The sequence below is a fragment of the Dasypus novemcinctus genome, chromosome 11 (genome assembly GCF_030445035.2).
Source record: "Dasypus novemcinctus isolate mDasNov1 chromosome 11, mDasNov1.1.hap2, whole genome shotgun sequence".
NCBI classification, from domain to species: Eukaryota; Metazoa; Chordata; class Mammalia; order Cingulata; family Dasypodidae; genus Dasypus; species Dasypus novemcinctus.
Window position 1 is genome coordinate 56,884,315 of NC_080683.1, and position 21,602 is coordinate 56,905,916.

General features: G+C 36.7%; 1 protein-coding gene across 2 annotated transcripts in view; it reads right to left on the reverse strand.

Annotated features, from left to right (window-relative positions):
* SNAP91 (synaptosome associated protein 91) overlaps positions 1-21,602 on the reverse strand; it is a 159,653-nt gene that overhangs the window by 18,404 nt on the left and 119,647 nt on the right. For both annotated transcript variants that reach the window (XM_058307097.2, XM_058307098.2), the window contains 8 exons: positions 19,809-19,916; positions 18,922-19,182; positions 18,605-18,682; positions 18,371-18,442; positions 17,884-17,967; positions 16,568-16,651; positions 7,332-7,466; positions 5,560-5,709 (listed from right to left, as the gene is read on the reverse strand). In XM_058307097.2, coding sequence (XP_058163080.1) covers positions 5,560-5,709; positions 7,332-7,466; positions 16,568-16,651; positions 17,884-17,967; positions 18,371-18,442; positions 18,605-18,682; positions 18,922-19,182; positions 19,809-19,916 — 972 coding nt within the window. The remainder of the gene's footprint in view (positions 1-5,559; positions 5,710-7,331; positions 7,467-16,567; positions 16,652-17,883; positions 17,968-18,370; positions 18,443-18,604; positions 18,683-18,921; positions 19,183-19,808; positions 19,917-21,602) is intronic.

Sequence of the window (21,602 nt, forward strand, 5' to 3'; positions counted from 1 at the left end):
TGTTACACAGCATGGATTGTAGTTTATATTGTAGTTTACACTCTCTGCCAGTCTATTCAGTGAATTATGTCAGGATATATAGTGTCCTGCATCTGTCCCTGCAATATCATTCAGGACAACTCCAAGTCCCAAAAATGCCCCCATATCACACATCTTTTTCCCACTCCCTGCCCTCAGCAACTCCCGTGGCCACTGTCTCCACATCAATGATATACTTTCTTCCATTGCTAGAGTCGCAATAATTCTATAGTAGAATACCAGTAAGTCTACTCTATTCTGTATTTTATTCCTCTACCCTGAGGACCCTGGGATGATGAGCCTGCTCCACCTCTCAATTGAGAGGGGGCTTAGATCCCACATGGCTGATGGATGGGATTCTCCTGCTTGCAGTTGTAGACTCTCTCAGTTCCTTGGTGTGGTGGTTGACTGTCCTTACCTCCTTGTTAGCTGACCTGGGTAAGTCCAATGAACTGGAGAGTAGTTTTTTTTTTTTAACATTCTCTTGATGTTATTGTAAATGGAACCGTTTTCTGAAACTTATTGTTGGATTGTTCCTTTAGTGTAGAAATACAACTGATTTTTGTATATTGATTTTGTATCCCACAAACTTGTTGAACTTGTTCAGTAGCTCTAATAGTTTTTGTGGATTGCTTAGGATTTTCTATATAGAAGATCATGTTAGAATTGTATTTTTTAGGAAATGTAGATTGCTTTTCTTCTTCTCATTCTGGATGCCTTTTCTTTTTTCTTTTTTTTCCTTTTCTCTTCTCTTCTGCTTTTTCTTCTTTTATTTCCTAATTGCCCTGGCCAGAACCTCCAGTAAAATGTCGATAAGAAATGGCAAGAGAGTACATAATTTTCTTGTTCCTTATCTTAAGGGAAAGGCTTTCAGTCTTTCACCATGAAGTATGATGTTAGTTCTGCGTTTTTTTTGTGCATGCCCTTTATAAGGTTGAAGTTCCCTTCTTTTCCTAGTTTGTTGAGTGATTTTATTATGAAAGAGTGCTGGATTATGGGGTAGATTGAATTATGTACCACAGAAAAGACCTGTTCTTCATCTTATTCCACATACGTGTGGATGTGAACTCATTAAATAGGACCCTTTGAAGATATATTATCAGTTAAGCTGAGGACTCGTTAGTGAAGACGATCTTCTAAGATCCTATTTAGGGGGCCAAACTGAATGAGGGCAGGCTTTACTCTGTATGACTGGAAGCCTTATTAAAAGGAAATCTGAGTCAACCAGAGGTTGCCAGAAGCCAGAAGTCAGTGGAAACTGGAAGGACAGATGCAAGGAGGGAGAGATTGCTATGTGATGAGAGGCAGAGGTGTAACCCAAGGGACCTCAAGGATTGTGGCACACTAGCACCAGAATGCTACAGTTTTCAGGGAGAAAGCACAACCTTACCAAGGCCTTGATTTTGGACTTCTGGGCTCTAAAACCATGAGACAATAAATTCCTGTTGTTTCAACAACCCATTATTTGGTACTTGTAACAGTAGCACTGGCAAACTAAGAAACATTATATCAAATGCTTTTTCTAAATCTATTGAGAGTAACATATGATCTTGTCCTTTATTCTATCAATATGGTATTTTATAATGATTGATTTTTAAATATTAAGCCAACCTGCATTCCTGGGATAACTCTCACTTTGTCATGGTGTGTAATTGCTTTTTAATATGTTTTTATTTTCAGTTTCCTAGTATTTTGATGAAGATTATTTTGCATCAATATTTCTAAGGGGTATTGGTAGTTTTTTTCCTTGTGATGTATTTAAGGCTTTGGTATCAGGATAATAATTCTCATAGAACGAGAAGGAAGTATTCCTTCCTCTTCCATTTTTTGGAAGACTTTGGGGAGGATTGGTATTAATTCTTTAAATGCTTTGTAGATTTCACCAATAAAGAGGCCTGGGCTTTTCTTCATGAGAAGTTTTGCAGTGACTAATACAAACTCTATTTGTTATAAGTCCATTCAGATTTTCTATTTCTGCTTGAGGCAGTTTTGGTAGCTTGAGTCTTTCCAGGAATTTTTCCATTTCACCTAAATTCTCTAATGAAATTAGAGAAAATTCTGGAGAAGGCAACTCTTGTGGTCAGTGAAGAGAGATTAAAAGAAGCACTCTCTCCACGTCACTGAGATTACTGGTAGGATGCAGATATTATCCATATCCTAGATGGAGTCTGTTCATAAAGTTCTCTTAAAATTCTTTTTTTCCCTTTAAGGTTGATAGCGATGTTCTCCCTTTCCTTACTGATTTTGATAATTTGAGTATTCTCTCTTTTCTTCTTTGTTAGTCTAACAAAAAGTTTGTCAGTTTGTTGAACTTTTCAAAGAATTAAGTTTTTGTTGATTTTCTCTATTGTTTTCCCAGTCTCTACCTCATTTTTTTTCACTTTCATCTTTATTATTTCCTTTCTTCTGCATGTTTTGAACTTTGTGTTTGTGCTTCTCTTTCAAGTTTCCTAAAGTGGAAGGTTAGGTTATTGATTTGATAGCTTTCTTTTTAAAAAACATAGGCTTTTAAACATATAAATTTGGAGTGGACATCACCATCCCAGAATCCTCAGGATTAGGGAATGAACAATGCACTAGAGTAGACATACTGGTATTTTAGTATAGACTTATTGTGATTCTAGCAATGGAAGAACTTTTATCATTGATGTGGAGGCAGTGGCCACTGGAGGTTCTGAGGAGAGAGAGAGGGAAAAACAGGTGTAATATGGGGACATTTTCGGGACTTGGGAAATGTCCCGAATGACATTGCAATGACAGACACAAGCCATTATATATTTGTTCATAACTTACAAAACTGTGGGGGAGAGAGTATAGATTACAATGTAAACTATAATCCACACTTTGTGGCAATGTTCCAAAATGTGTTCACTAATTGTAAGAAATGTACCACACTAATGAAGGATATTATTAATGTGGGAAAATGTGGGAGGGGTTGGGAGTGGGGCATATGGTAATCCCCTATTTTTTTTTATGTAGCATTTATTTAATCTAAGTATCTTTAAAAAAATAAAAAACTATATTAAAAAAATAAACATAAATTTCCCTATAAGCACTATTCTAACTCTATCCCATAAGTTCTTACATGTTGTGTTTCATTTTCATTCATCTCAAGATTCTTCTAAAACCTCTTGTAATTTCTTCTTTGGCTCACTGGTTATTTATGATAGTGTTATTTCCACATATTTGTGAAATCCTAAATTTCCTTCTGTTGTGGAAAGATTATACTGCAGTCAAAGAACATATTTTGCATAATTTCAATTTTTTAAATTTACTGAGTCTTATTTTATAGCTTAGCACATGGTCTATCCTGGAGAGTATTCCATGTGCATTTGAGAAAAATATGTGTTCTGCTGCTGTTGGGCAGAGTGTCTATTGATGACTGTTAGATTTAGTTAGTTTACAGTGTTTTCCAAGTCTTATATTTCCTTGTTTATCTTCTGCCTAGTTGTTTTATCTATTATTGAAAGTGTGATATTAAAGTTGCTGAGTACTACTGTTGAAATACCTGTTTCTTCCTTAATTCTGTAAAGTTTCCTCCATTTATTTTGGGGCTCTGTTGTTAAGTGCATATATGTTATAATTGCTATGTCTTCCTGATGGATTGACACGTTCATCATTATGAAATGTCCCTCATCTCTAATATTATTTTTTTATTACAGTGTATTTTGTGTGCTATTAGTAGAGCCTCTCCAGCTTTCTTATGGTTGCTGTTTACATGGTATATACCTTTTACCATTTTTACTTTCAACTTATTTATGTCTTTGCATATAAAGTTCATCTCCTGTTGACATTAAGTAGTTGGATTTTGTTTTTGTAATCCAATCTGACAATCTGCCTTTCACTTGGATTGCTTAATCCACTTGCATTTCATGTTATTATTGATACCATTGCATTTATATTTGCTATTTTGTTTTTGTCTTCTATGTGTCCTATGTCTCTTCTTTTTCCCCTCTATTCTTCCTTTATTGCCTCTCACTATTCTTACTGGAATTTAGATTTTCTTGAAAGAGAGTTTCTCCATTTTCTGTATTCCTTCTGCCAATTTCCAGAGACTTTAAATGATTAAAAAAATAATTTTCACCAGCTAAATGGTGGTTAGCTGGGGAGAGAGTTGGTCATGCTCCTTGCTCTTTTATTACTAAGTCAGTCTCTTCTATAGGAGTTTTGACAATAGGTTCATCCTTTAGAGCTGCCCTGAGTCAGGCAATACTTCCATGCCTTTATACGCCCCTATATTATTCAGTTATTGGATTCTTGCTGCTCTGGGAAGGCTGTGTGATCTCCAATGAGGCAGCTTTCTTCAGCTGAGACAATTCTCAAAGGGCACTGACATCTGAGGACTGTCTGCTGTTAGCATTCTCAGCAGCTAGAGGTCTAAGTGCCTATGTCTGAAGGGGATCTGGCAGTTCATCGGTGTTCACCATAGGCCATCACCACCATGGACTATCCATGAGCAAGATGAAATTTTACAGTGGTAGGAAATGTTAAAACAAACTCTATGAGCCTCATGAAAGCCTTTTCATGGATAGCCATACCAAGGAGAATGACTGAGAAATAAATTTTGCCCATAGGAAAATGCATAGGAAATGCATTTTCTTCTATCTCTATCAAGGACCTGTTGAAACTTTATATGTAGCCTTGAGTAAAATGAAAGATATCTGGAGTGCTAAGACCCTTCCCCTTAATAGGAAAACAAATTCATAGTTAAAGGCAAAGTCCAATGTTTTCAATAGCCTACAAGGTCCTGCATTTTCATTGTACCCCTAACTCTCTGACTTTATCTCCTAGGACTCTCCCCTTTACCTGCTCAGTTCCAACCTCTAGTCTCCCGATGTTCCTTGAACATGTCAGACAGTAGTTTGCCCAGTGTCTTTGCTCTGGCTGTTTCTTTTTCTTGCAAAGGTTCTCCCGCAAATAGCTATGGTTCATTCCTTTACTTTCAAATCTTTTCTCAAATATTATCTTCTCAGTGAAGCCTACTTTAACTCCCATCTTCCAGCACTCCCCAAACCCCTATTGCTCTTCCATATTTACCCCATAGTTCTTATGATATTTTATATCATGTACTTTATTTTTATTTTTAATGTTTGTCTCTGCCCTTCTCTAGCTTGATAAGAACAAGAGTTTTATCTGATTTGCTCATTGATTTACCTCTGGAGCCTAGAAGAGTGCCTGGTATTAAATAAATATTTGTGGAATGAATAACAGAAACTCTTGAATATACTCAATTAGCAAACATATCACCTGTAATATAAGTCACTCTATGCTTTTATTTTCAAATGAAATAAAAAAATTAAGTACTTATTACACATAATGCACTTGGTTTCATATTTGTATTTGCTCCCTGGTTATCCCTTTGGAAATTTAGATAAAAAATGGCATGGATTTTTCTTGTAATACCATGACATAGAGAGAAAATATCTTCTAAGGAAGTACACTGAATAAAGCACTAAGAACTTAAGACCTAGGTTTCTGAATCATGAAATGATAGAGAAAAAATTCACATATATATCAGTTAAAGAAAACAATATTACTTACTGCCTACTAAGCTGGCGAGAGATGAATCAAGGTCACTCCCAAGGGCTTTGCTCGCTGCCATTGCGGGACTGGGTGGTAACACTGACATGGGTGTAGGCTGCCCAGTTGGTGCCATCGTTGGCATCAGAAGATCACCTAGACCATCAAACACTGGAAATCGAATAGACCAGGTTTAGAATGATCAAAAAACAAAAGACTGTGTGCACAAGATACGTGAAATTTTCTCTTGAAAAATTATGGAAACAAATGGATATATAATTTTATAGAAAAAGGCATGTAATTCACACTTTTCATGATTTAACACTAAGAAGAACATGCCTATATATGTTTCCTCATAAAGTATGTAAATATTAACGAACATAAACAAAGATGGGAGAAAATCTGTGTAAGATGTAGGAAAAAAGCACAGACTTTAGAGTCAGAATTGGGCTTAAATACAGGCACCCATCTGGCCAGTTGTGTAACTTTGAGAGAGTTACTCTCTGAGCTTTAGTTTTCTCATTTGTAAATGGGGAGAGCACCACTAATGTATACTTTGTTTTGAAGATCAAATTAGATATATGTCATGTGTTTATTACAATGCTTACCCTATACACTCAGTAAATGATAGCCATTGTTATTCTTATTAAAAGCAATCACTAAAAACTTTATATTCAGGAGGGTGGTGATTCATAGCAAAGCCTAAATGATTCATTCTGAAAACCTAAGATGCTTAGAGTAAAAAAAATGTTAATTTTTTCTCCTAGAAATTAGTGTGAGAATAAAACCTGATCTAGTGGTCAGCACCTATTAATAAGTTGCTGAAAAATAGTTGACCATATTTTAGAAGAATTTTTATTTTTCTCTCATTATAGCAAATTAATTTGGGTTCTAACTTTAAGGACATGTTTAAAATAAACACGATTTTAATTATTAGGAATGAAATTATTAGGAATATTGATGGTTCCTGATAACCATATGACAAATCATCACTTGTTAAAGTCCAGATCCTAAAATACAGAAAGATCATTCAAAATTTGGCTGCACATGATTTGCCTAAAATACTGCTAATATCATAAAAGTACGCTAAAATTTTATGGTTGTTAAATTTTATAAAAAATATGCATATCTACCATAAATACTACCATACAATATTCTAAATTGAAAAAGGACAGCATTCAACTAGGCACCGGCAATAGAAGCAACCAAATTGTCAGGCAGGGATTATATTTAGGGTGTTTTTGAATCATATTTAATTGCCAAAAACTCACCAATTGAAAATTTGTAGTAAGGACCCAGCATGGGAAGAGTAGAATGGAAGAGAATACAAACAAAATGACAGCAGTGATGAAAGGTTAAAGGCAGGCAAAGAATACTATTTGTGTCTCAACGTCATAAAACTGAGAGCCATGCAAGCTTCAGAGAGGTATAAGCAACAAAAATGGGAGTTTCCATACATTCAGATACTGCACAAATATTTAGTACTAAGCATTTATTTTTCCTTAACCATCTCTAAACTGTGTGCACATAAGCTATGCAAATAGATGATGTGCATTTTAAGTAAGATTTCTGCTAAAAATTGAAAACATAAGCACAGAAAGGGGTTGCAGGTTATTCATAAAGCTACCAAAATGTTCCAGAACTATTTTTTTTTTTGTTATAGAATGAGAGATTTATTCAAAATTTTTAACACCAGGCTATCCCTCTATGTTGAACATTTCCTGCCCACTTACTATCCTTAGGTGGTGTATCTCTTTATCAGGAAATGAAAAGAATGAAAATCACTATCTCACCTGATGGATCAAAGGAGCTGCTACTACAAGTTGAAGGCGTTGTTCCAAAAGCTGCCTCAAAGTTGGGCTGTAGCAGGTTATTCTGAGCTGGAGTCACAGGTGATGGAGAAGGAGCCATGAAAGAAGCCCCAAATCCTGAAAAAAACAGTTTCAGAAAAATATAAACAGAAACAATGAAAGAGAAAGGCCTATAAATAGAGTCAGAAAAAGTTATAGAAAACCCAAAGGAGTTGACTGCATCTAGATAAGTTAATTAAACCTGAGAAGTTAGTTTTTAAAAAAGTTTTTCAACTATCTTGATATCTGTGTTTTAATGAAAGATTTAATTAAGCTCATTACAAATAAGGTAGCACATAAGAATAAATGCAATTATTAACAGAATGTGGGTCAACCAAATCTATTATTATGATATAGTACACAAAGCTAAGAAGGCATTGCTAGGATTAAAATTCTGATAATTTTCATTTTGTTTCAATTTTGTTTCTACAAACCTAAATAACAGGTAGCTAGAAAATGCCTAGTTGCACATATTGGCTTGGTATAATACTAAAATACATTTCAGAAACATACATGTGCACTCTGCCATCAATCCTGCTTAACACCTTTCATACATGTTGTGGTATCATTGCCGTTACCCCTGGCATGCCACTAACAACATGGCCAGCATCATGTAAAAACCCACGCAGGGAGGTTTCCTGCCTTTAGACTCACCTCCCCCAATCTAGCCTCTGCAGCACAGAGTGACCTTTTTGAGTGAAAAATGTTAACAGAGTAATTTCTCGAAAATCATTCCTTGGCTTCCCAAAGGTTCAGATTTCTATAATGCAAATTCCTTTGTTGAGCCTTCTTTCTGTCTCTCCCCACTGGCCCCTCTCCCCAGCCCAGAAAACTAGGCTCCAGGTAGTCCACCACTTGGGATATGTCAGACACCTTCCTTGTCCTCATGCTGCCACCACTGCCGTCATTTACCCCCCCCCCCCCACGTCCTACCTGTGTGTCCTCAGCACCTGGTATACGTGTCCAAGCTACTCCCAGCACCTCCTATTTCTTTCCCAGTGACAGCTTTTTGGAGTCAGGAACTACATCTTCTTTGCTTGTCTTTTTGACTAATGCTTAGCACAGCACCTCTTACAGGCTGAATTTGAGTTGACTTACTGATATTCTATTCATGAACTATTGTGATTAGTAATCGAAGAAAATGTAGCATTGGTGTGGAGAAAGTGGCCATGGTGGCTGCTGGGGGTAGGGAGTGGGAGGAAGAGATGTGATGTGGGGGCATTTTCAGGACTTGAAGTTGTCCTAGGTGGTGCTGCAGGGACAGTTACTGGACATTATATGTCCTCCCATGGCCCACTGGGTGGACTGTGGGAAACTGTGGGCTATGGTGTGGACCATTGACCATGAGGTGCTGCAGTGCCCAGAGATGTATTCACCAAGTGCAATGAATGTCTCATGATGATGGAGGAGGTTGTTGTTTTGGGGGGAGGGGTGGGGGGAGGGGGGTGGGGAGTATATGGGGACCTCATATTTTTTTAATGTAACATTAAAAAAATAAAGACAAAAAAAGACATATTCAAGTCCTAACTCTGGTCCTATGAATGTAAACTACTTTGTAAATAGCATCTTTGAAGATGTTATTGATTATGATGAGGCCAAACTAGATTAGGGAACTAATCCAAAGTGACTGGTGTTCTTATCAGGAGAGAGAATTTGGACACAGATGGAGAGACAGAGAGAGAGAAAGACAACCATGTGACAGAGGCAGAAATTGAGTTATGCTGCCAAAAGTCAAGGGATGCCTTAGATTGCTAGTCACCCACCAGCAACCAGGTGAGAGGCAGGGAACGGCTTCTCCATTTTAAGAGGAAGCATGGTCTTGCTCACACTTTGTTTAGATTTCTATTCTCCAGAGCAGTAAGATAACATAGTTCTGTTGTTTAAGCCAACTGATCTCTGGTACTTTGTTAGAGCAGCTCTGGTAAACTAAGACAGTGCCTAAAACACTGAATTAATGTTCACTGAATGAAGGACAAATTTGAATATAAAAATAAGGAGTAATCTACTGAAATCAAACTTCAAATTAAATATTTATCCTTTGGGGAAGTGGATGTAACTCAAGCAGTTGAGAGCCTGCTTCCCATATTGAAGGTCCCAGGTTTGGGTCCTGGTGCCTCCTAAATACAAAAAAAAACAAACAGCAAGCAAACAAACAAACAAAAACCCAACTCAGAGGAGCCAATGTGGCTCAGTGGTTGAGTGCCAGCTTTCCACATATGAGGTCCCAGGTTCAATCCCCGGCTCTGGTACCTCAAAAAATAAAAAATAAAAATAAAAAAATTTATCCTTTGAAAGCTAGAAGCAAATGATTTCTCTCAATCAACAGAGAGAAGCAGAAGTAGAGGTCACTCTGTATTGCTTCTGTACAAATATATATAACCTGTGGAGGAACTGATTTCTTAATAGAATCCTGAATGATGTTTAATTTTCAAAGAGTTTATTACTACCAGAAGTCTTTCTTATATTTAGTTTGGGTACATAGTCCTTTCAAAGTTAGGCACGTCTTCTTTCCTTCACAACTGCTTACAAACATATAAAAAATGTTTTAAAAACATACTTAAGCTTACATTCCATAAATCCACTTCATCATTTTGAAAATGACTTCTACTGAAATTCTCCATTTGTTATTTTCTAAAGCAGGCTATAATGTTCAAGTCATTGTGTTCCTGGAAATTGAAAATGGCATGGATTTAGCCTATCCTTTTATATGTATGAAAATATTACAATTTGGAAAAAGTGTTACTTATTAGAAGACGGTGTTTTTAAAGTTCACAATGGCATTTTAAATGGTTTTAGTATTTGAATAGCATAAACACCATGAAACTTTCTTTACTTCAGAAAAGACATTTTTCTAGATCTTTAAGAACTACTATTATTATGAAACAGTTTTTTTTTTTGTGAATGTAACTGCTTTGGTTTTACAGAGTGAAGACTAATGACTGTGATAATGCTGATTTTCAAAACACTTTACCCCACAACTCAATTTGGAATATGGCTGTGGTTAATTTAGGCAATTTATATGGTATGGTTTTCTTTATTCTAGGTCAATATGAAGACAACTGCACTTGACTTTTGGTTTTTTAAAGCTTTTCCAAGGAGAAAACAATGTATTCCAGAACCAGAGTGTATTAGTGCTGGAAAGAGTTTAAGATCATCTGATTCAACCCTATCATTAGAGGAAGTGACTCAAAGAGAAGGTAAAACATCTAGGTAAGATTCAGTTGTAGGAAGAGGAAAAGTACGCATGTATCTCGTTTTACAGGGCTCACCTGCTTCATGCTACTCTGTTTTGCCTTATGGTAAGGTAAGTAAATCACATCCATATGTGAACAAATAAAACTGTTCACCAAAAACAAAGTGTAAGTTAAGGCCAGCATCTAACACAGGGCTTACAAAGTGCCAGGCACTATTTAAGCATTTAATTAGGATGAAACATATAACCATACGCATTGCTGATATATGACTATTTTGGACCTACTAAAACAGCAATTTTATATGGTATAATCTAAAACATACATTAATCCTCGTAACTCACAACAACCCCATGAGGTTTCACTGTAGGACCAAGAGGTCAAATAATTTGCCCAAGGTCTCAAGGACGCAAATGGCTGAGCCAGGAGTCGACACAGGCCTCTTCCTGAGCCTGGCTCTTTACAACCATGCTACACGGCCTCTTGCCACAGTCAGGAGTGATACCAGAATTGTGCCCTTTCTAAAGGCTTAGAAACTTGAAGGAGACCTGGCAAGATGACTTTTTCTCATTATACTTTGTTCTTATGAAGTACGTGCCATCACAAACCTAAGCTAAAAAAACCTATTAAGTGATATAAAATGACCATTTGATTATCTTAAAGAAAAAAATCTACTGCTGTGATAACTAAACAGGAAAACTGTAGACATTAATGAAGAATTTTGGGAACTCCTCCTGCTAAGTAACTGAAAAGTTTTAGAGGCCTGGAAATAAAGCTAAGTAACAAAACCCCCAGACGATTAATTTTTCTATATGGTTTAAATTATAGTAAGAAAGGTTCTAGAGAACTGAACATGACATAGTACTCCGGAGGCTTCTGGCTGTCCTGCAGGAACATGTGAACTGTCCTTCACTTTCACAGAATTGCCAATTACTTCATGTGCTTTTTATCATAGAATTATGTCTCTTTCTAAAGGGTAACAGCCTACATACTTATCAAAACTGACAGTCATTGTCTACATACCAAGTTACATCATTTGTGTTAGAAAAGCAAAATTTTAAAAGTTTTGGTAGATAAATACACTCCTACACATACTCCCTCAACACTCAGTATGCACCATTATCCTAAAGATGATGTCATTTCAATTTTTCTTAGTGGTAAAATCAGTTGTTAACACATTCCATTTACTAATCTCGGTCTGAAATAGAGTAATAGGAATAACAGCCTCAGAGCCTTTTGTCTGACATTTCACAGACTGTTTTCCATACGCCCTGCCCCCATCCCCTGAATGGGTAGAAGTGGTTCTCTGTATACCTTTCCATTTAGTGGAAGTTGCTAGTTATTAATTCTACACTGACGTTTTTTGTAATTTAAATTCAGTTCAAGGACTTCTGTGGCTGATGACGCAACAAAACGAGACACAGATTCCGGGTACTGCTGACGCAAGCGGACATAGAAGAACACATAGTGAATGGACAGAGAGAGCAGACAACTGGGCAGGGGGGTGGGGGGTGGGGAGGAAGGGAAGGGGAGAGGAAAAAAAAAAAAAAGTCACCTGCAATATGGTTATCAGAGAATGTAAATTGCAAAGAGCCTCATAAGTCTGGCCCATATCCTTCTTTATCTTTGGAATTAAAGACAGGATATAGCAAATTCCTGTACTAGTACAGATTTACAGTGCATTCATCTGAGCACTATGTCTATTATGGAAGGATGTGGTTGTCCTGCTTGATGTCAACCTAGACATAAAAATGGATTATTAATGGATTATTTTTCTTAATAATTCATTTTTACACCTGTCATCCAAGAATCCGCCTATATCTTTCAAACATCTGTTTCCAGCTAATATGTCTTGAGAGGAGTTTAACAGTTTTACTCTTCACAGTATAAAATAATATTTCCTTTGATCTGTTAAAAACTTAAAATTGTTTCCAGGCAGACTCCATCTAGAATATGGATAATATCTGCATCCTACCAGTCATCTCAGTGAACTGGAGCGAGTGCTTCTTTTAATCTCTCTTCATTGGTCACAAGAGTTGCCTTCTCCAGAATTTTCTCTGATTTCATTATACTAGGTACACCAAACAGAACTTACTATAAATATGATATTTTATGCAGAGTCCATTGTGGAACTGGTATTGTTTAACAATTCTAGAACTAAATTTGAAGAAAAATAACCAGTTTTTAAAAGAAATAAATCCATTATTCAGCAACTTTTCATTTAATTTTTTTCTAATTTTAAATTATACATGAGTTCTTTGTAAAGTTTAATCCTAAATTTTAAGATGATTCCTAATTTATGGTTTAAAATCTCTAAAAATCATTTTCAAATTTAAATATACTATATATTTATTATCTTGCCCTTGTTATTTCTAGGTAAATTTATTCTATTGAAAGAAATTTAACCTTAGTCATACATGGGGTGAGAGTTACAAGTCCAGTGACAAAGGTTCCTTTGGACCATACGAAGATCTCATTACTGAGCCTGCATATTATCTTCCTTTTTTATTCTTTCACAAAATAGTCCTACTACCAAAAGTCAACCATAGAAGATTCTAGAGATTCCTTTGCAAAATATAACTCTATTTTACTCTATTGATGTTGTTCAAATTTCTGTATTCAACTTCATCACATTTGTGGGCTTCCATATTATCCATTGATTAAGTTCATTTATCTTTTAATGTTATTATTTCAAAAGCCTGTGGACTTAGCAGACTTTACACACACAAACACACACACAGAGAACACAGTGCTAAGGATATTACTATAGCATAGTGTCCCAAATATTTGTTCTGCCATTAAGATTCTTTAAAGAAAAATATGGGGGAAGTGGACTTGGTCCAGTGGTTAGGGTGTCCGTCCACCACATGGGAGGCCCGCAGTTCAAACTCTGGGCCTCCTTGACCCATGTGGAGCTGGCCCACGCACAGTGCTGATGCACGCAAGCTGTGCCACTCAGGGGTGTCCCCGCATAGGGGAGCCCCACGTGCAAGGAGTGCGCCCCATAAGGAGAGCCGCCCAGCGTGAAAGAAAGTTCAGCCTGCCTAGGAATGGTGCTGCACACACGGAGAGCTGACACAACAAGATGGCGTAACAAAAAGAAACACAGATTCCCGTGCCACTGACAACAACAGAAGTGGACAAAGAAGATGATGCAGCAAATAGACACAGAGAACAGACAACCTGGGGGAGGGAGGGGAGAGAAATAAAAGAAAATAAAAGAAAAAAATGAAAAATATGGATAATGTGAAAACTCAAAAAGTCAACAGTATTTAGTTGTTCAGCTAGATTACACATATACATGTGATTATGATTTTATATTGTGCAAAATTATCAGATTTTTTTTTTAAGTTTTGCTAGCAAAGTTGCTCCTAGCTCATTGGACAGCATTAGCATTTTGTGTGTGTTTTTGGAGAGAGCATGGTTTCCTGGTCCTTTATTACATAAGCAAATATGAGAAATATTCTATATGCACAACAGAGCGCTGTATGATAAACTGGTCCAAAAAAGACCTACAGAAATCAGAAGTAATTTAATTTTTCTTATACCATGTGATGAACAGTTGGCTTTGTGCCAAGTAAATCAGATACTCACATACATACAAAATACATTACAGGAATTGTTTTGAAAACAAACTAGGCATTAAACCCCATTTTTAGCACTTATTTTCATTTAGTATTTATTTAAATAGATAAAAAAACAGAGCAAGAAGAAAGTATATACAAAATACAACTTTTCCCATTCATTTAAAGTCTCAAGAAGATGTAGTAAATTAAATGGGAAGTGTACAGTAAATAAAACCTACATAAATGACACTGTCCCTTTCATTGCTATTTTTCCCTCTTTCCAAGTAATTTTACTAAGATTTCAGAACAGACAGCACAAATGAAAAATTTAAGCTTCCTTCCAGTGAAAAGATCTAACTTGTATCTTTCTGTACATTTCCTTCTTTTCAATCAGCCAGATCTTTTCATTCATCTAGCTGAGAAACTGAGGCTCAGGTACTTGCTGTTGTACTTGGCAGTAGGTCAGAAAACTCTGCCTGCTTTTTCCAGATATGTTTTAGATACTGTCTCTTGGCTCTGTCACTGACTTCTGACTTGGACTTGAATGGGAAATACCATTTTTCCATAGGCTCTGCTCCAGTTCTTAGTGTTCTGGGCTCTTTTGGAAACACAATTCTGTACTCAGGTTCCAGCCCAGGAGGGCTCAAAGAGACCACAATGGAAGATACTGAAGAAGACAACATGGCTTTACAGCAATAGGAGTGGTCAACAGCAGGTGACCACTCTGCCAGTTTCCTACCTGGTAGGCTGTGAACCCCACTTTGGGATGCAAGCATAGGAGATGGTACCCCAGAAAGAGAGACTTAGAATTCTGCAAAAAGCTAGAACATTTTATCTCATATACTATTTCAAACTTAGTTATAACTTCAAGGCAAATGGTTATAATCAGTGATCTCATTTTTAAATTAACAAGATCATTTTCCCCAAATAGCCATTTAAAACTATGCTTTTTTTTGTGGCCTGTTAAAATCATATTGCCTAACTGCAAATATGATTGAAGCTTATTGGTGTAGTAAGAGCTTGAAAGTTTCTGTAGCCCAACTGAAGCTGATATGAACAATGACGAGGTGAGGAGAAAGGCCAGGCAAGCTCCAGTTTTCCCCCAAGTGACCTGCTGTGATTTGTGTTAGGTGCCACTGCCTCTTATCACATTTGTAGATGGGAAAGACACAAAAGAACTGCTCTTGCCACCTGGAAAGACTGTTAAATAACCAGTGTGAATTACTAGTGGAAGGAAAATTGTGATAGCCCACTCTGGTTTTTTGAGGAAAGATTTGACCTCAAGTCAAATTTCCTGCAACTCTGAAAGTTGACAAGTTTCCTTCAGGGTCTGCCATTAGTCATTACTGATCCAAGAATGAGAGTTCTTAGCGTGCAGGATTGCTCATTGTCTTATGGACCCCAGCTAAGCTACAACATGAGAACTAGTCACTTACCTTTACAAGGATATCAAGGATAAAGGGTAAATATTTACACTAGCAACCCCAGTCATGGTGGCTTCCCTGTGTAGATGTGACTTGCACTCTCATCAACTCCTTCCCAATCTCATGACTGAAGCGCATCACTTGTGGTGACTGGGGACATCAGAGCTGCATCAGTGTCCAAGGCCTCTGTGATACTACTGCTGTGCTCCCTGTTACATTCTATTCTAAGCAAATGCAGAGCTGGTTAAGCCAACAGGGTGTGGCAATTTGACTGGTATTTTAAATCTGAAACTCACTACTGTGGTTTTACAACGGGCAAATGCTTTCCTTGGAAAATAGTAATAATTTCTAGATCTGGCTATCTCTAAGCAAACATTGCCATGCCCCCAAGGGCATATTTGGCTTTTACTATCTTTGAGTCCTTGAAATATTTCCCTTTATTCTATCTATACCATTCTGGCAATAAATAAAAATACTAGGTATTTTGTGACAAAATAATCCATTGTATGGCTCTGTTCAACTGGGATCACCCCTTGGATTTCCAGATAGAAAATGATCAACTTTTAAAGAAAGTGACATATGTAGCAGCAGCTTCAACCAATGGTAGAAATCTATAGTAGCTTCCTCCTAGAGTATGCACCTAGTTGTCAAAAATTCCTTAAAAAAAAAAAAGCATATGCAATGCAAGTTAAAAATTACTATAAAAGGATATTACCTTCTTAGTAAACAATAAGAAGGGTGCAAACTGAAAGGAAGGCAAATTAGTAGCATCAAGGAGCCAGAGGGGTGACTTGTATGTGCTATGATATTAGGACTACTTTCATAAAATACTGAGCAATAATCAACCTACTATAATAAAACATCTTGTTTTCCAATTTCATATCGCTACATGGAAAGTAAACAATGCACCCTTTAATTTATGTAATATCTATTACTTATTAAAATATACCCAAACTTAATTTCTACAAATACCATTTTATTTTTATTTAATTAATTACCAGCTAGTAGGTCTGCCGATGCTGAGGAATTAGAAGCAGCCTGAGGTGCAGGTTGGGGTTCAGAAGCACTACTTCCAAATGCATCTATCGATTATCCATTATGCAGCAAAAAAGTAAGAGAGTGTAAATAGTAAATACAGTAAGTAATCTGAGTGTTATGCAGAGAAATACACAGATATTACACTTTGCACAGTTAACTTGTCTCTTGTGGATATATGAAATGATTGAGTGAACTGAATTATGCTCTGGCCATTTACTGTCTCAAAGAATATCTAAAATATTTAAGAATTAACACTTTTTTGTAAGATTAAGAGAATTCTTATTTTTTTAATAATAAACTGCTGGACTAAACTTTGTCATTAATCAAAATAGGATCAAGGTTTATAAAGTTTGTCAAAATCTAATAAACAAAAATTTTCCACTTAGAATCCTATTAAACTTTGCAAAAAAACTTAATGAACTTAATTCAAAGCAGCAGCAGCAGCCCTACTTTGCACTTATATATTGAGGTTCAGTGTTTATTTGCCTTACGTTTTAAGTCCTCGTGCATCGGAGACAGTGACATATTGTCCCTCCTGGTGGTATATAATATGATGATGCTTCAATGTACAGTAGTCCCTAAATATGGGTTTAACTTGCTAAGGATATCATTTTAGCCTTAAGCCATATACATTTATGGATATTCATGAAGAAATCACCTTAGACCTATATTTCCCCTTTAAAAGACTTTAGATGTATCATCCAAATGAGTAGTTTCAAGAATTCAGGACATTTCCCTGCCTTCAGATAACATAAAAAAGGAGAATACATTTAAGTCAGTGAAACATCTTCCAGTTCTCTGTAAGGATTTTAAAACATGAAACAACACAAATAGGTAAATCTTAAGAATAAAGTATAATATCTAGAGCTTATGCTTTCAGTTTTGAATGGCTTGTTTTTAATTTTGAATTATCTAGTTAATGGTTATGGTGATATTAATAATTTAGACACATTCATTTAGTCAGCAGACCAGGATCATGAAGAACTGTAGAAAGAAATTCCTATGAGTTGATTCTACTCCAGGATGAACAGAAAGACTTCATTATCTACCCAAAGTTAGACCATTTATTGTAAATTATGATGAACTGATGAGCATGAAGACGATGATGGCAATGAAATGGAAAAGATCTTAAGAACTTAAGTTTATATTTAAGAGATGAAAATAACTTTATATAAGCCAAAGAAAAAAAAATGATGGCACGGAATGAAACAAAACATCTAAAAACTGTTACGAGAAAAAAAAAATCCTTAAGTGGTGAAGGAGGAGAGATACGCACCCCCAAAAAGGTCTATCACACCTGAAGAATCCACCTTTGCCGGAGAGGCAGTGGTTGCTGGAGATGGTGCTGCAAATGTATCCACTGCAGTGAAGTAGAAACAGGAAAAGTTGCACGTCACCCAAAAGGAAATGAAACCACGAGCCTTGACAAATGGCATCGTGAGTTTTCATGTTTAATTCCAGGTAGTAAGACTGCAGACGATCTTAACAGTTAAGGAAAAGAAAGTGCATTTAAAAATACATACTTTCCAGAAGAGGTTGCAGTGTGGGAAATAAAGTTCTCTCTTTTTTACCAGTCTTAGACTGGAAATATTAACTCTCATCAATTGGGGGTTGGTCAAAGAATGAGATTTTTAAAAATGAATTTTGACGGTAAAAGAACTCAAGACAAACATGCATATGTTTATGCATTTTCATGGGGGAAGGTTTCCATAATAACCCACAGGAAACATCTCTAAAGGCTTGGCCTTGGCAAAAGCACTCACCGGATAAGAGGTCAGCAGTGAGAGAACTCTCAGGCACGGGAGAGGCCCCTTTTGGCGGAGAGGAGAAAGCATCTTCCAAAAGTGAAACAAACCAAAACCAAGCAGAAGTAAGAATGCTGAAATCAAAGTCAAAAATCTAACAAATGCATTATCACAGGTGAGTACAAAGAGCTTAATCATGAAAACATCTAAGAAAACTAAAGTTAAAGAAAGCAAGGGTTGCTTTTGTGTTACCTGTACCAAACAGGTCTATGCTAGGAGCAGCATCTGGCTTAGGCGCTGCAGCGACTTCAGGAGCAGACTCAAATAAATCTAAGACCAAGAACACACAGGCCTTTACTCCATTTGACAAACAAGCCTGAAACATCATCTCTGTTTAGCACTTTGAATTAGCATTTTTGGAGAATTCTGAATTAAGCAGCAAATGGTTTCTAGAGAACCATTTAATTACACACTACTCATGCAGTAATAGTTGTCTATGTTGTATGCCTGCAGTGCCAGAATTCAATCCACCAGATGGATAGAGGGAAACAACAACAACAAAAAATTACCACCAAAAATATCTAGAGCAGGAGGAGCAGTGGTGGTTGTGGTGGCGGAGGTGGTGGCAGTGCTGGTGGCAGCGGCGGCAGCGGTAGTGGCAGCGGTGGGAGCTGCAACGGCGGGAGCAGGAGAAGGAGCAGTTGCGGGAACCGGAGGGGCTGCGCTAGCTGTAGGGGTAACTACAGGAACACTGGTCTCAGGTGGCTTCATTGCAAAGAGGTCCAGTTCAGGTGCAGCCTCTGCGCTACCTTCAGATGGGGCAAAGGGGTCTTTTGGAAAGCAAAGTGGAGACACATACAGCATCAGTAAGGAAAGAGACAAGAGAGTCGTCCTAACTAAGGGTAAGCGACACCTACAGATATTTAGACACTAGCTAGGCATTAGGCTGCTTGGATTTAACTATGAGCCTATTGGCAGGGGTCAGTCATTACGGCGTTTTTCAAAAGAAAAAAGAAAATTTAGCGGGTACAAGTTAAGAAACTGAAAGACTTCGGAATACTTTAAGATTAGCCCATAATCTAGGATCAGAGATTGTTATTTTTCAAATGCTTACTTAACCTGGTCAATTTAGTAGCTTTTGAATTCAAAATTCATTTAATCATGCCGATATATCTGAACTCTGTGTTACAAAAGAGTACAATATAGTATGAGAAAGAAAAACATTAAGAGAGCATACTTGCACTGAGAAAAAATTGTCAATCTTGAGAAATTGTCAATTTTGATAAGTATGCACTTTACTGTCTTAATGTTTTTAAGTGCCGGCATATTTTTTTTCCAGTTATGATGGATGATACTTTTTACTCAGAGGAAATTAAAATTAGAAAAACATATGGCCACATTTAACTACAGGGATTTCATGTTAGGACAGGAAAATAAGACTGGCTCACGAACCCACCATTTCCTGAACATGCATCAAGTGCTGCTGCTACAGGGGTTGGGGCAGCTGGTGCGGCGGCCCCTTCGGATGCTGCAGGGGCCTCCCCAGGAGAAGCTGCAAAGGCATCTTGGGTGCAGTTTTAAAAATAACAGAAATTAAAAGAATAAAAAGAGAAGAAAATATAGTAAAAGAACCAAGTTAAATTGCAACGAAGGCTCCCTTATACAACATGAATTTTAAAAAATGCATTTTTATGGCCTGTGAACTGTTGGCGGTCACAAAACAATTACTCTTTGCACCCCTTCATGCTAGTTACATGCAAGTGGTACAGTGCTGGATGCCTCTGAAGCCTATTAGGATCCAAAAGATAACAACATTCTCATTGTATAAGGGCTCTGAGAAGCATGTTTTATGTATCATTAGAAATTAATGGATGTGAAAATAATTAAAACACAAATACAACTTTATTATGTATTTTAAAACAGCAAACTTTCATGTCCAGATAATACTAATTCATGATATTGTCATGACATCTCTGAGTAGTGGCTTCTAGCCATCATGACAATCTTCTTAATTGCCAATGAAATTAAACATGATTTTAAAGCAAATCATTAGAGTCAAAAATTTTTTGTAGTCTAATATAGGCAATATTACAACACTTAACAAAAAAGGATTATTATTAAAAAAATTCAGCCTTCATTATCCTCAAAAAGCATTAGCAGACACAACCAAGGACTTGTTTTAGAGTAATAAAGAGGTAATGAAACTAAGGGATGACACCATAATGCCTTTATTCTTCTTAAATTTATTGTTGTTTTCAAATATTTTTGTATTGTTCTAGTTGCTTAGAAACAATCTGCTTTTGATACATTGATAATATAGTTTCGTATTTTAAGACTAAGTGTATATACTATTTATAGTAAAACATCCATTAATATATAGGCAGTCCCAGTTTACAAAAACCCAATTTATAAAATGGCTCATGTGTAGAAATGGTTCCCAATGTGTTTCTACCAACAAACCATGTTAATTACGGTAATAAAAACCCTAGAGCTTTCAAAGAGACTCTATGGTTTCAAAAGTAGAAAAGGAATAAAATCCTCGTGTCTGACCGGCTTAGAAGAAGAAACCCCATTTAGTGGGGAAGGACACCCATCTAGAACCTGCTACTTACCTGCTTGTTGGGGATTGATCATGGCCCCCACAAAAGGCATGTTCAGGTCCCAACTCCTGTGGGTGTGAACCCATTTGTAAATAGGGCCTTTGAAGATGTTATTAGTTAAGATGTGCCCAAAATGGATGTGGGTGGGCCTTAATCTAATATGGCTAAAGTCCTAATAAGCAAAGATAACAACATGGAGAAGAAGCCACGGAAACAGCCAGAAGCTGGCAGTCAACACAAATCCAGAACAGAAAGGAGAAGACACTGTCACGTGCATTGCCATGTGACAAAAAAGCCAAGGACCAAGGATACCATATAACAAGACCTAGAATGCCACAGTCTTTGGGGAGAAAACATTGCCTTGCTGATGCTTTGATTTTGGACTTCTCCTTGCCTCAAACTGTGAATTAATAAATTCCCATTGTTTAAGTTAACCCATTATATGGTATTTGTTTTAGCATGCAGGAAACTAATACACTGTTAGACCTTCCAACTCAAGATACTTTCTTCCACTCTATATACTGGGTTCCCTAGAGCACTGCTCCACCAGTCATTAATAAGAATTTATCACATGTTTGGGAAATGCTATATGGTATATCCCTAGTCTTGGAGAATAATACAGTATACTAGGCCATAAGAAATCCTAAGGT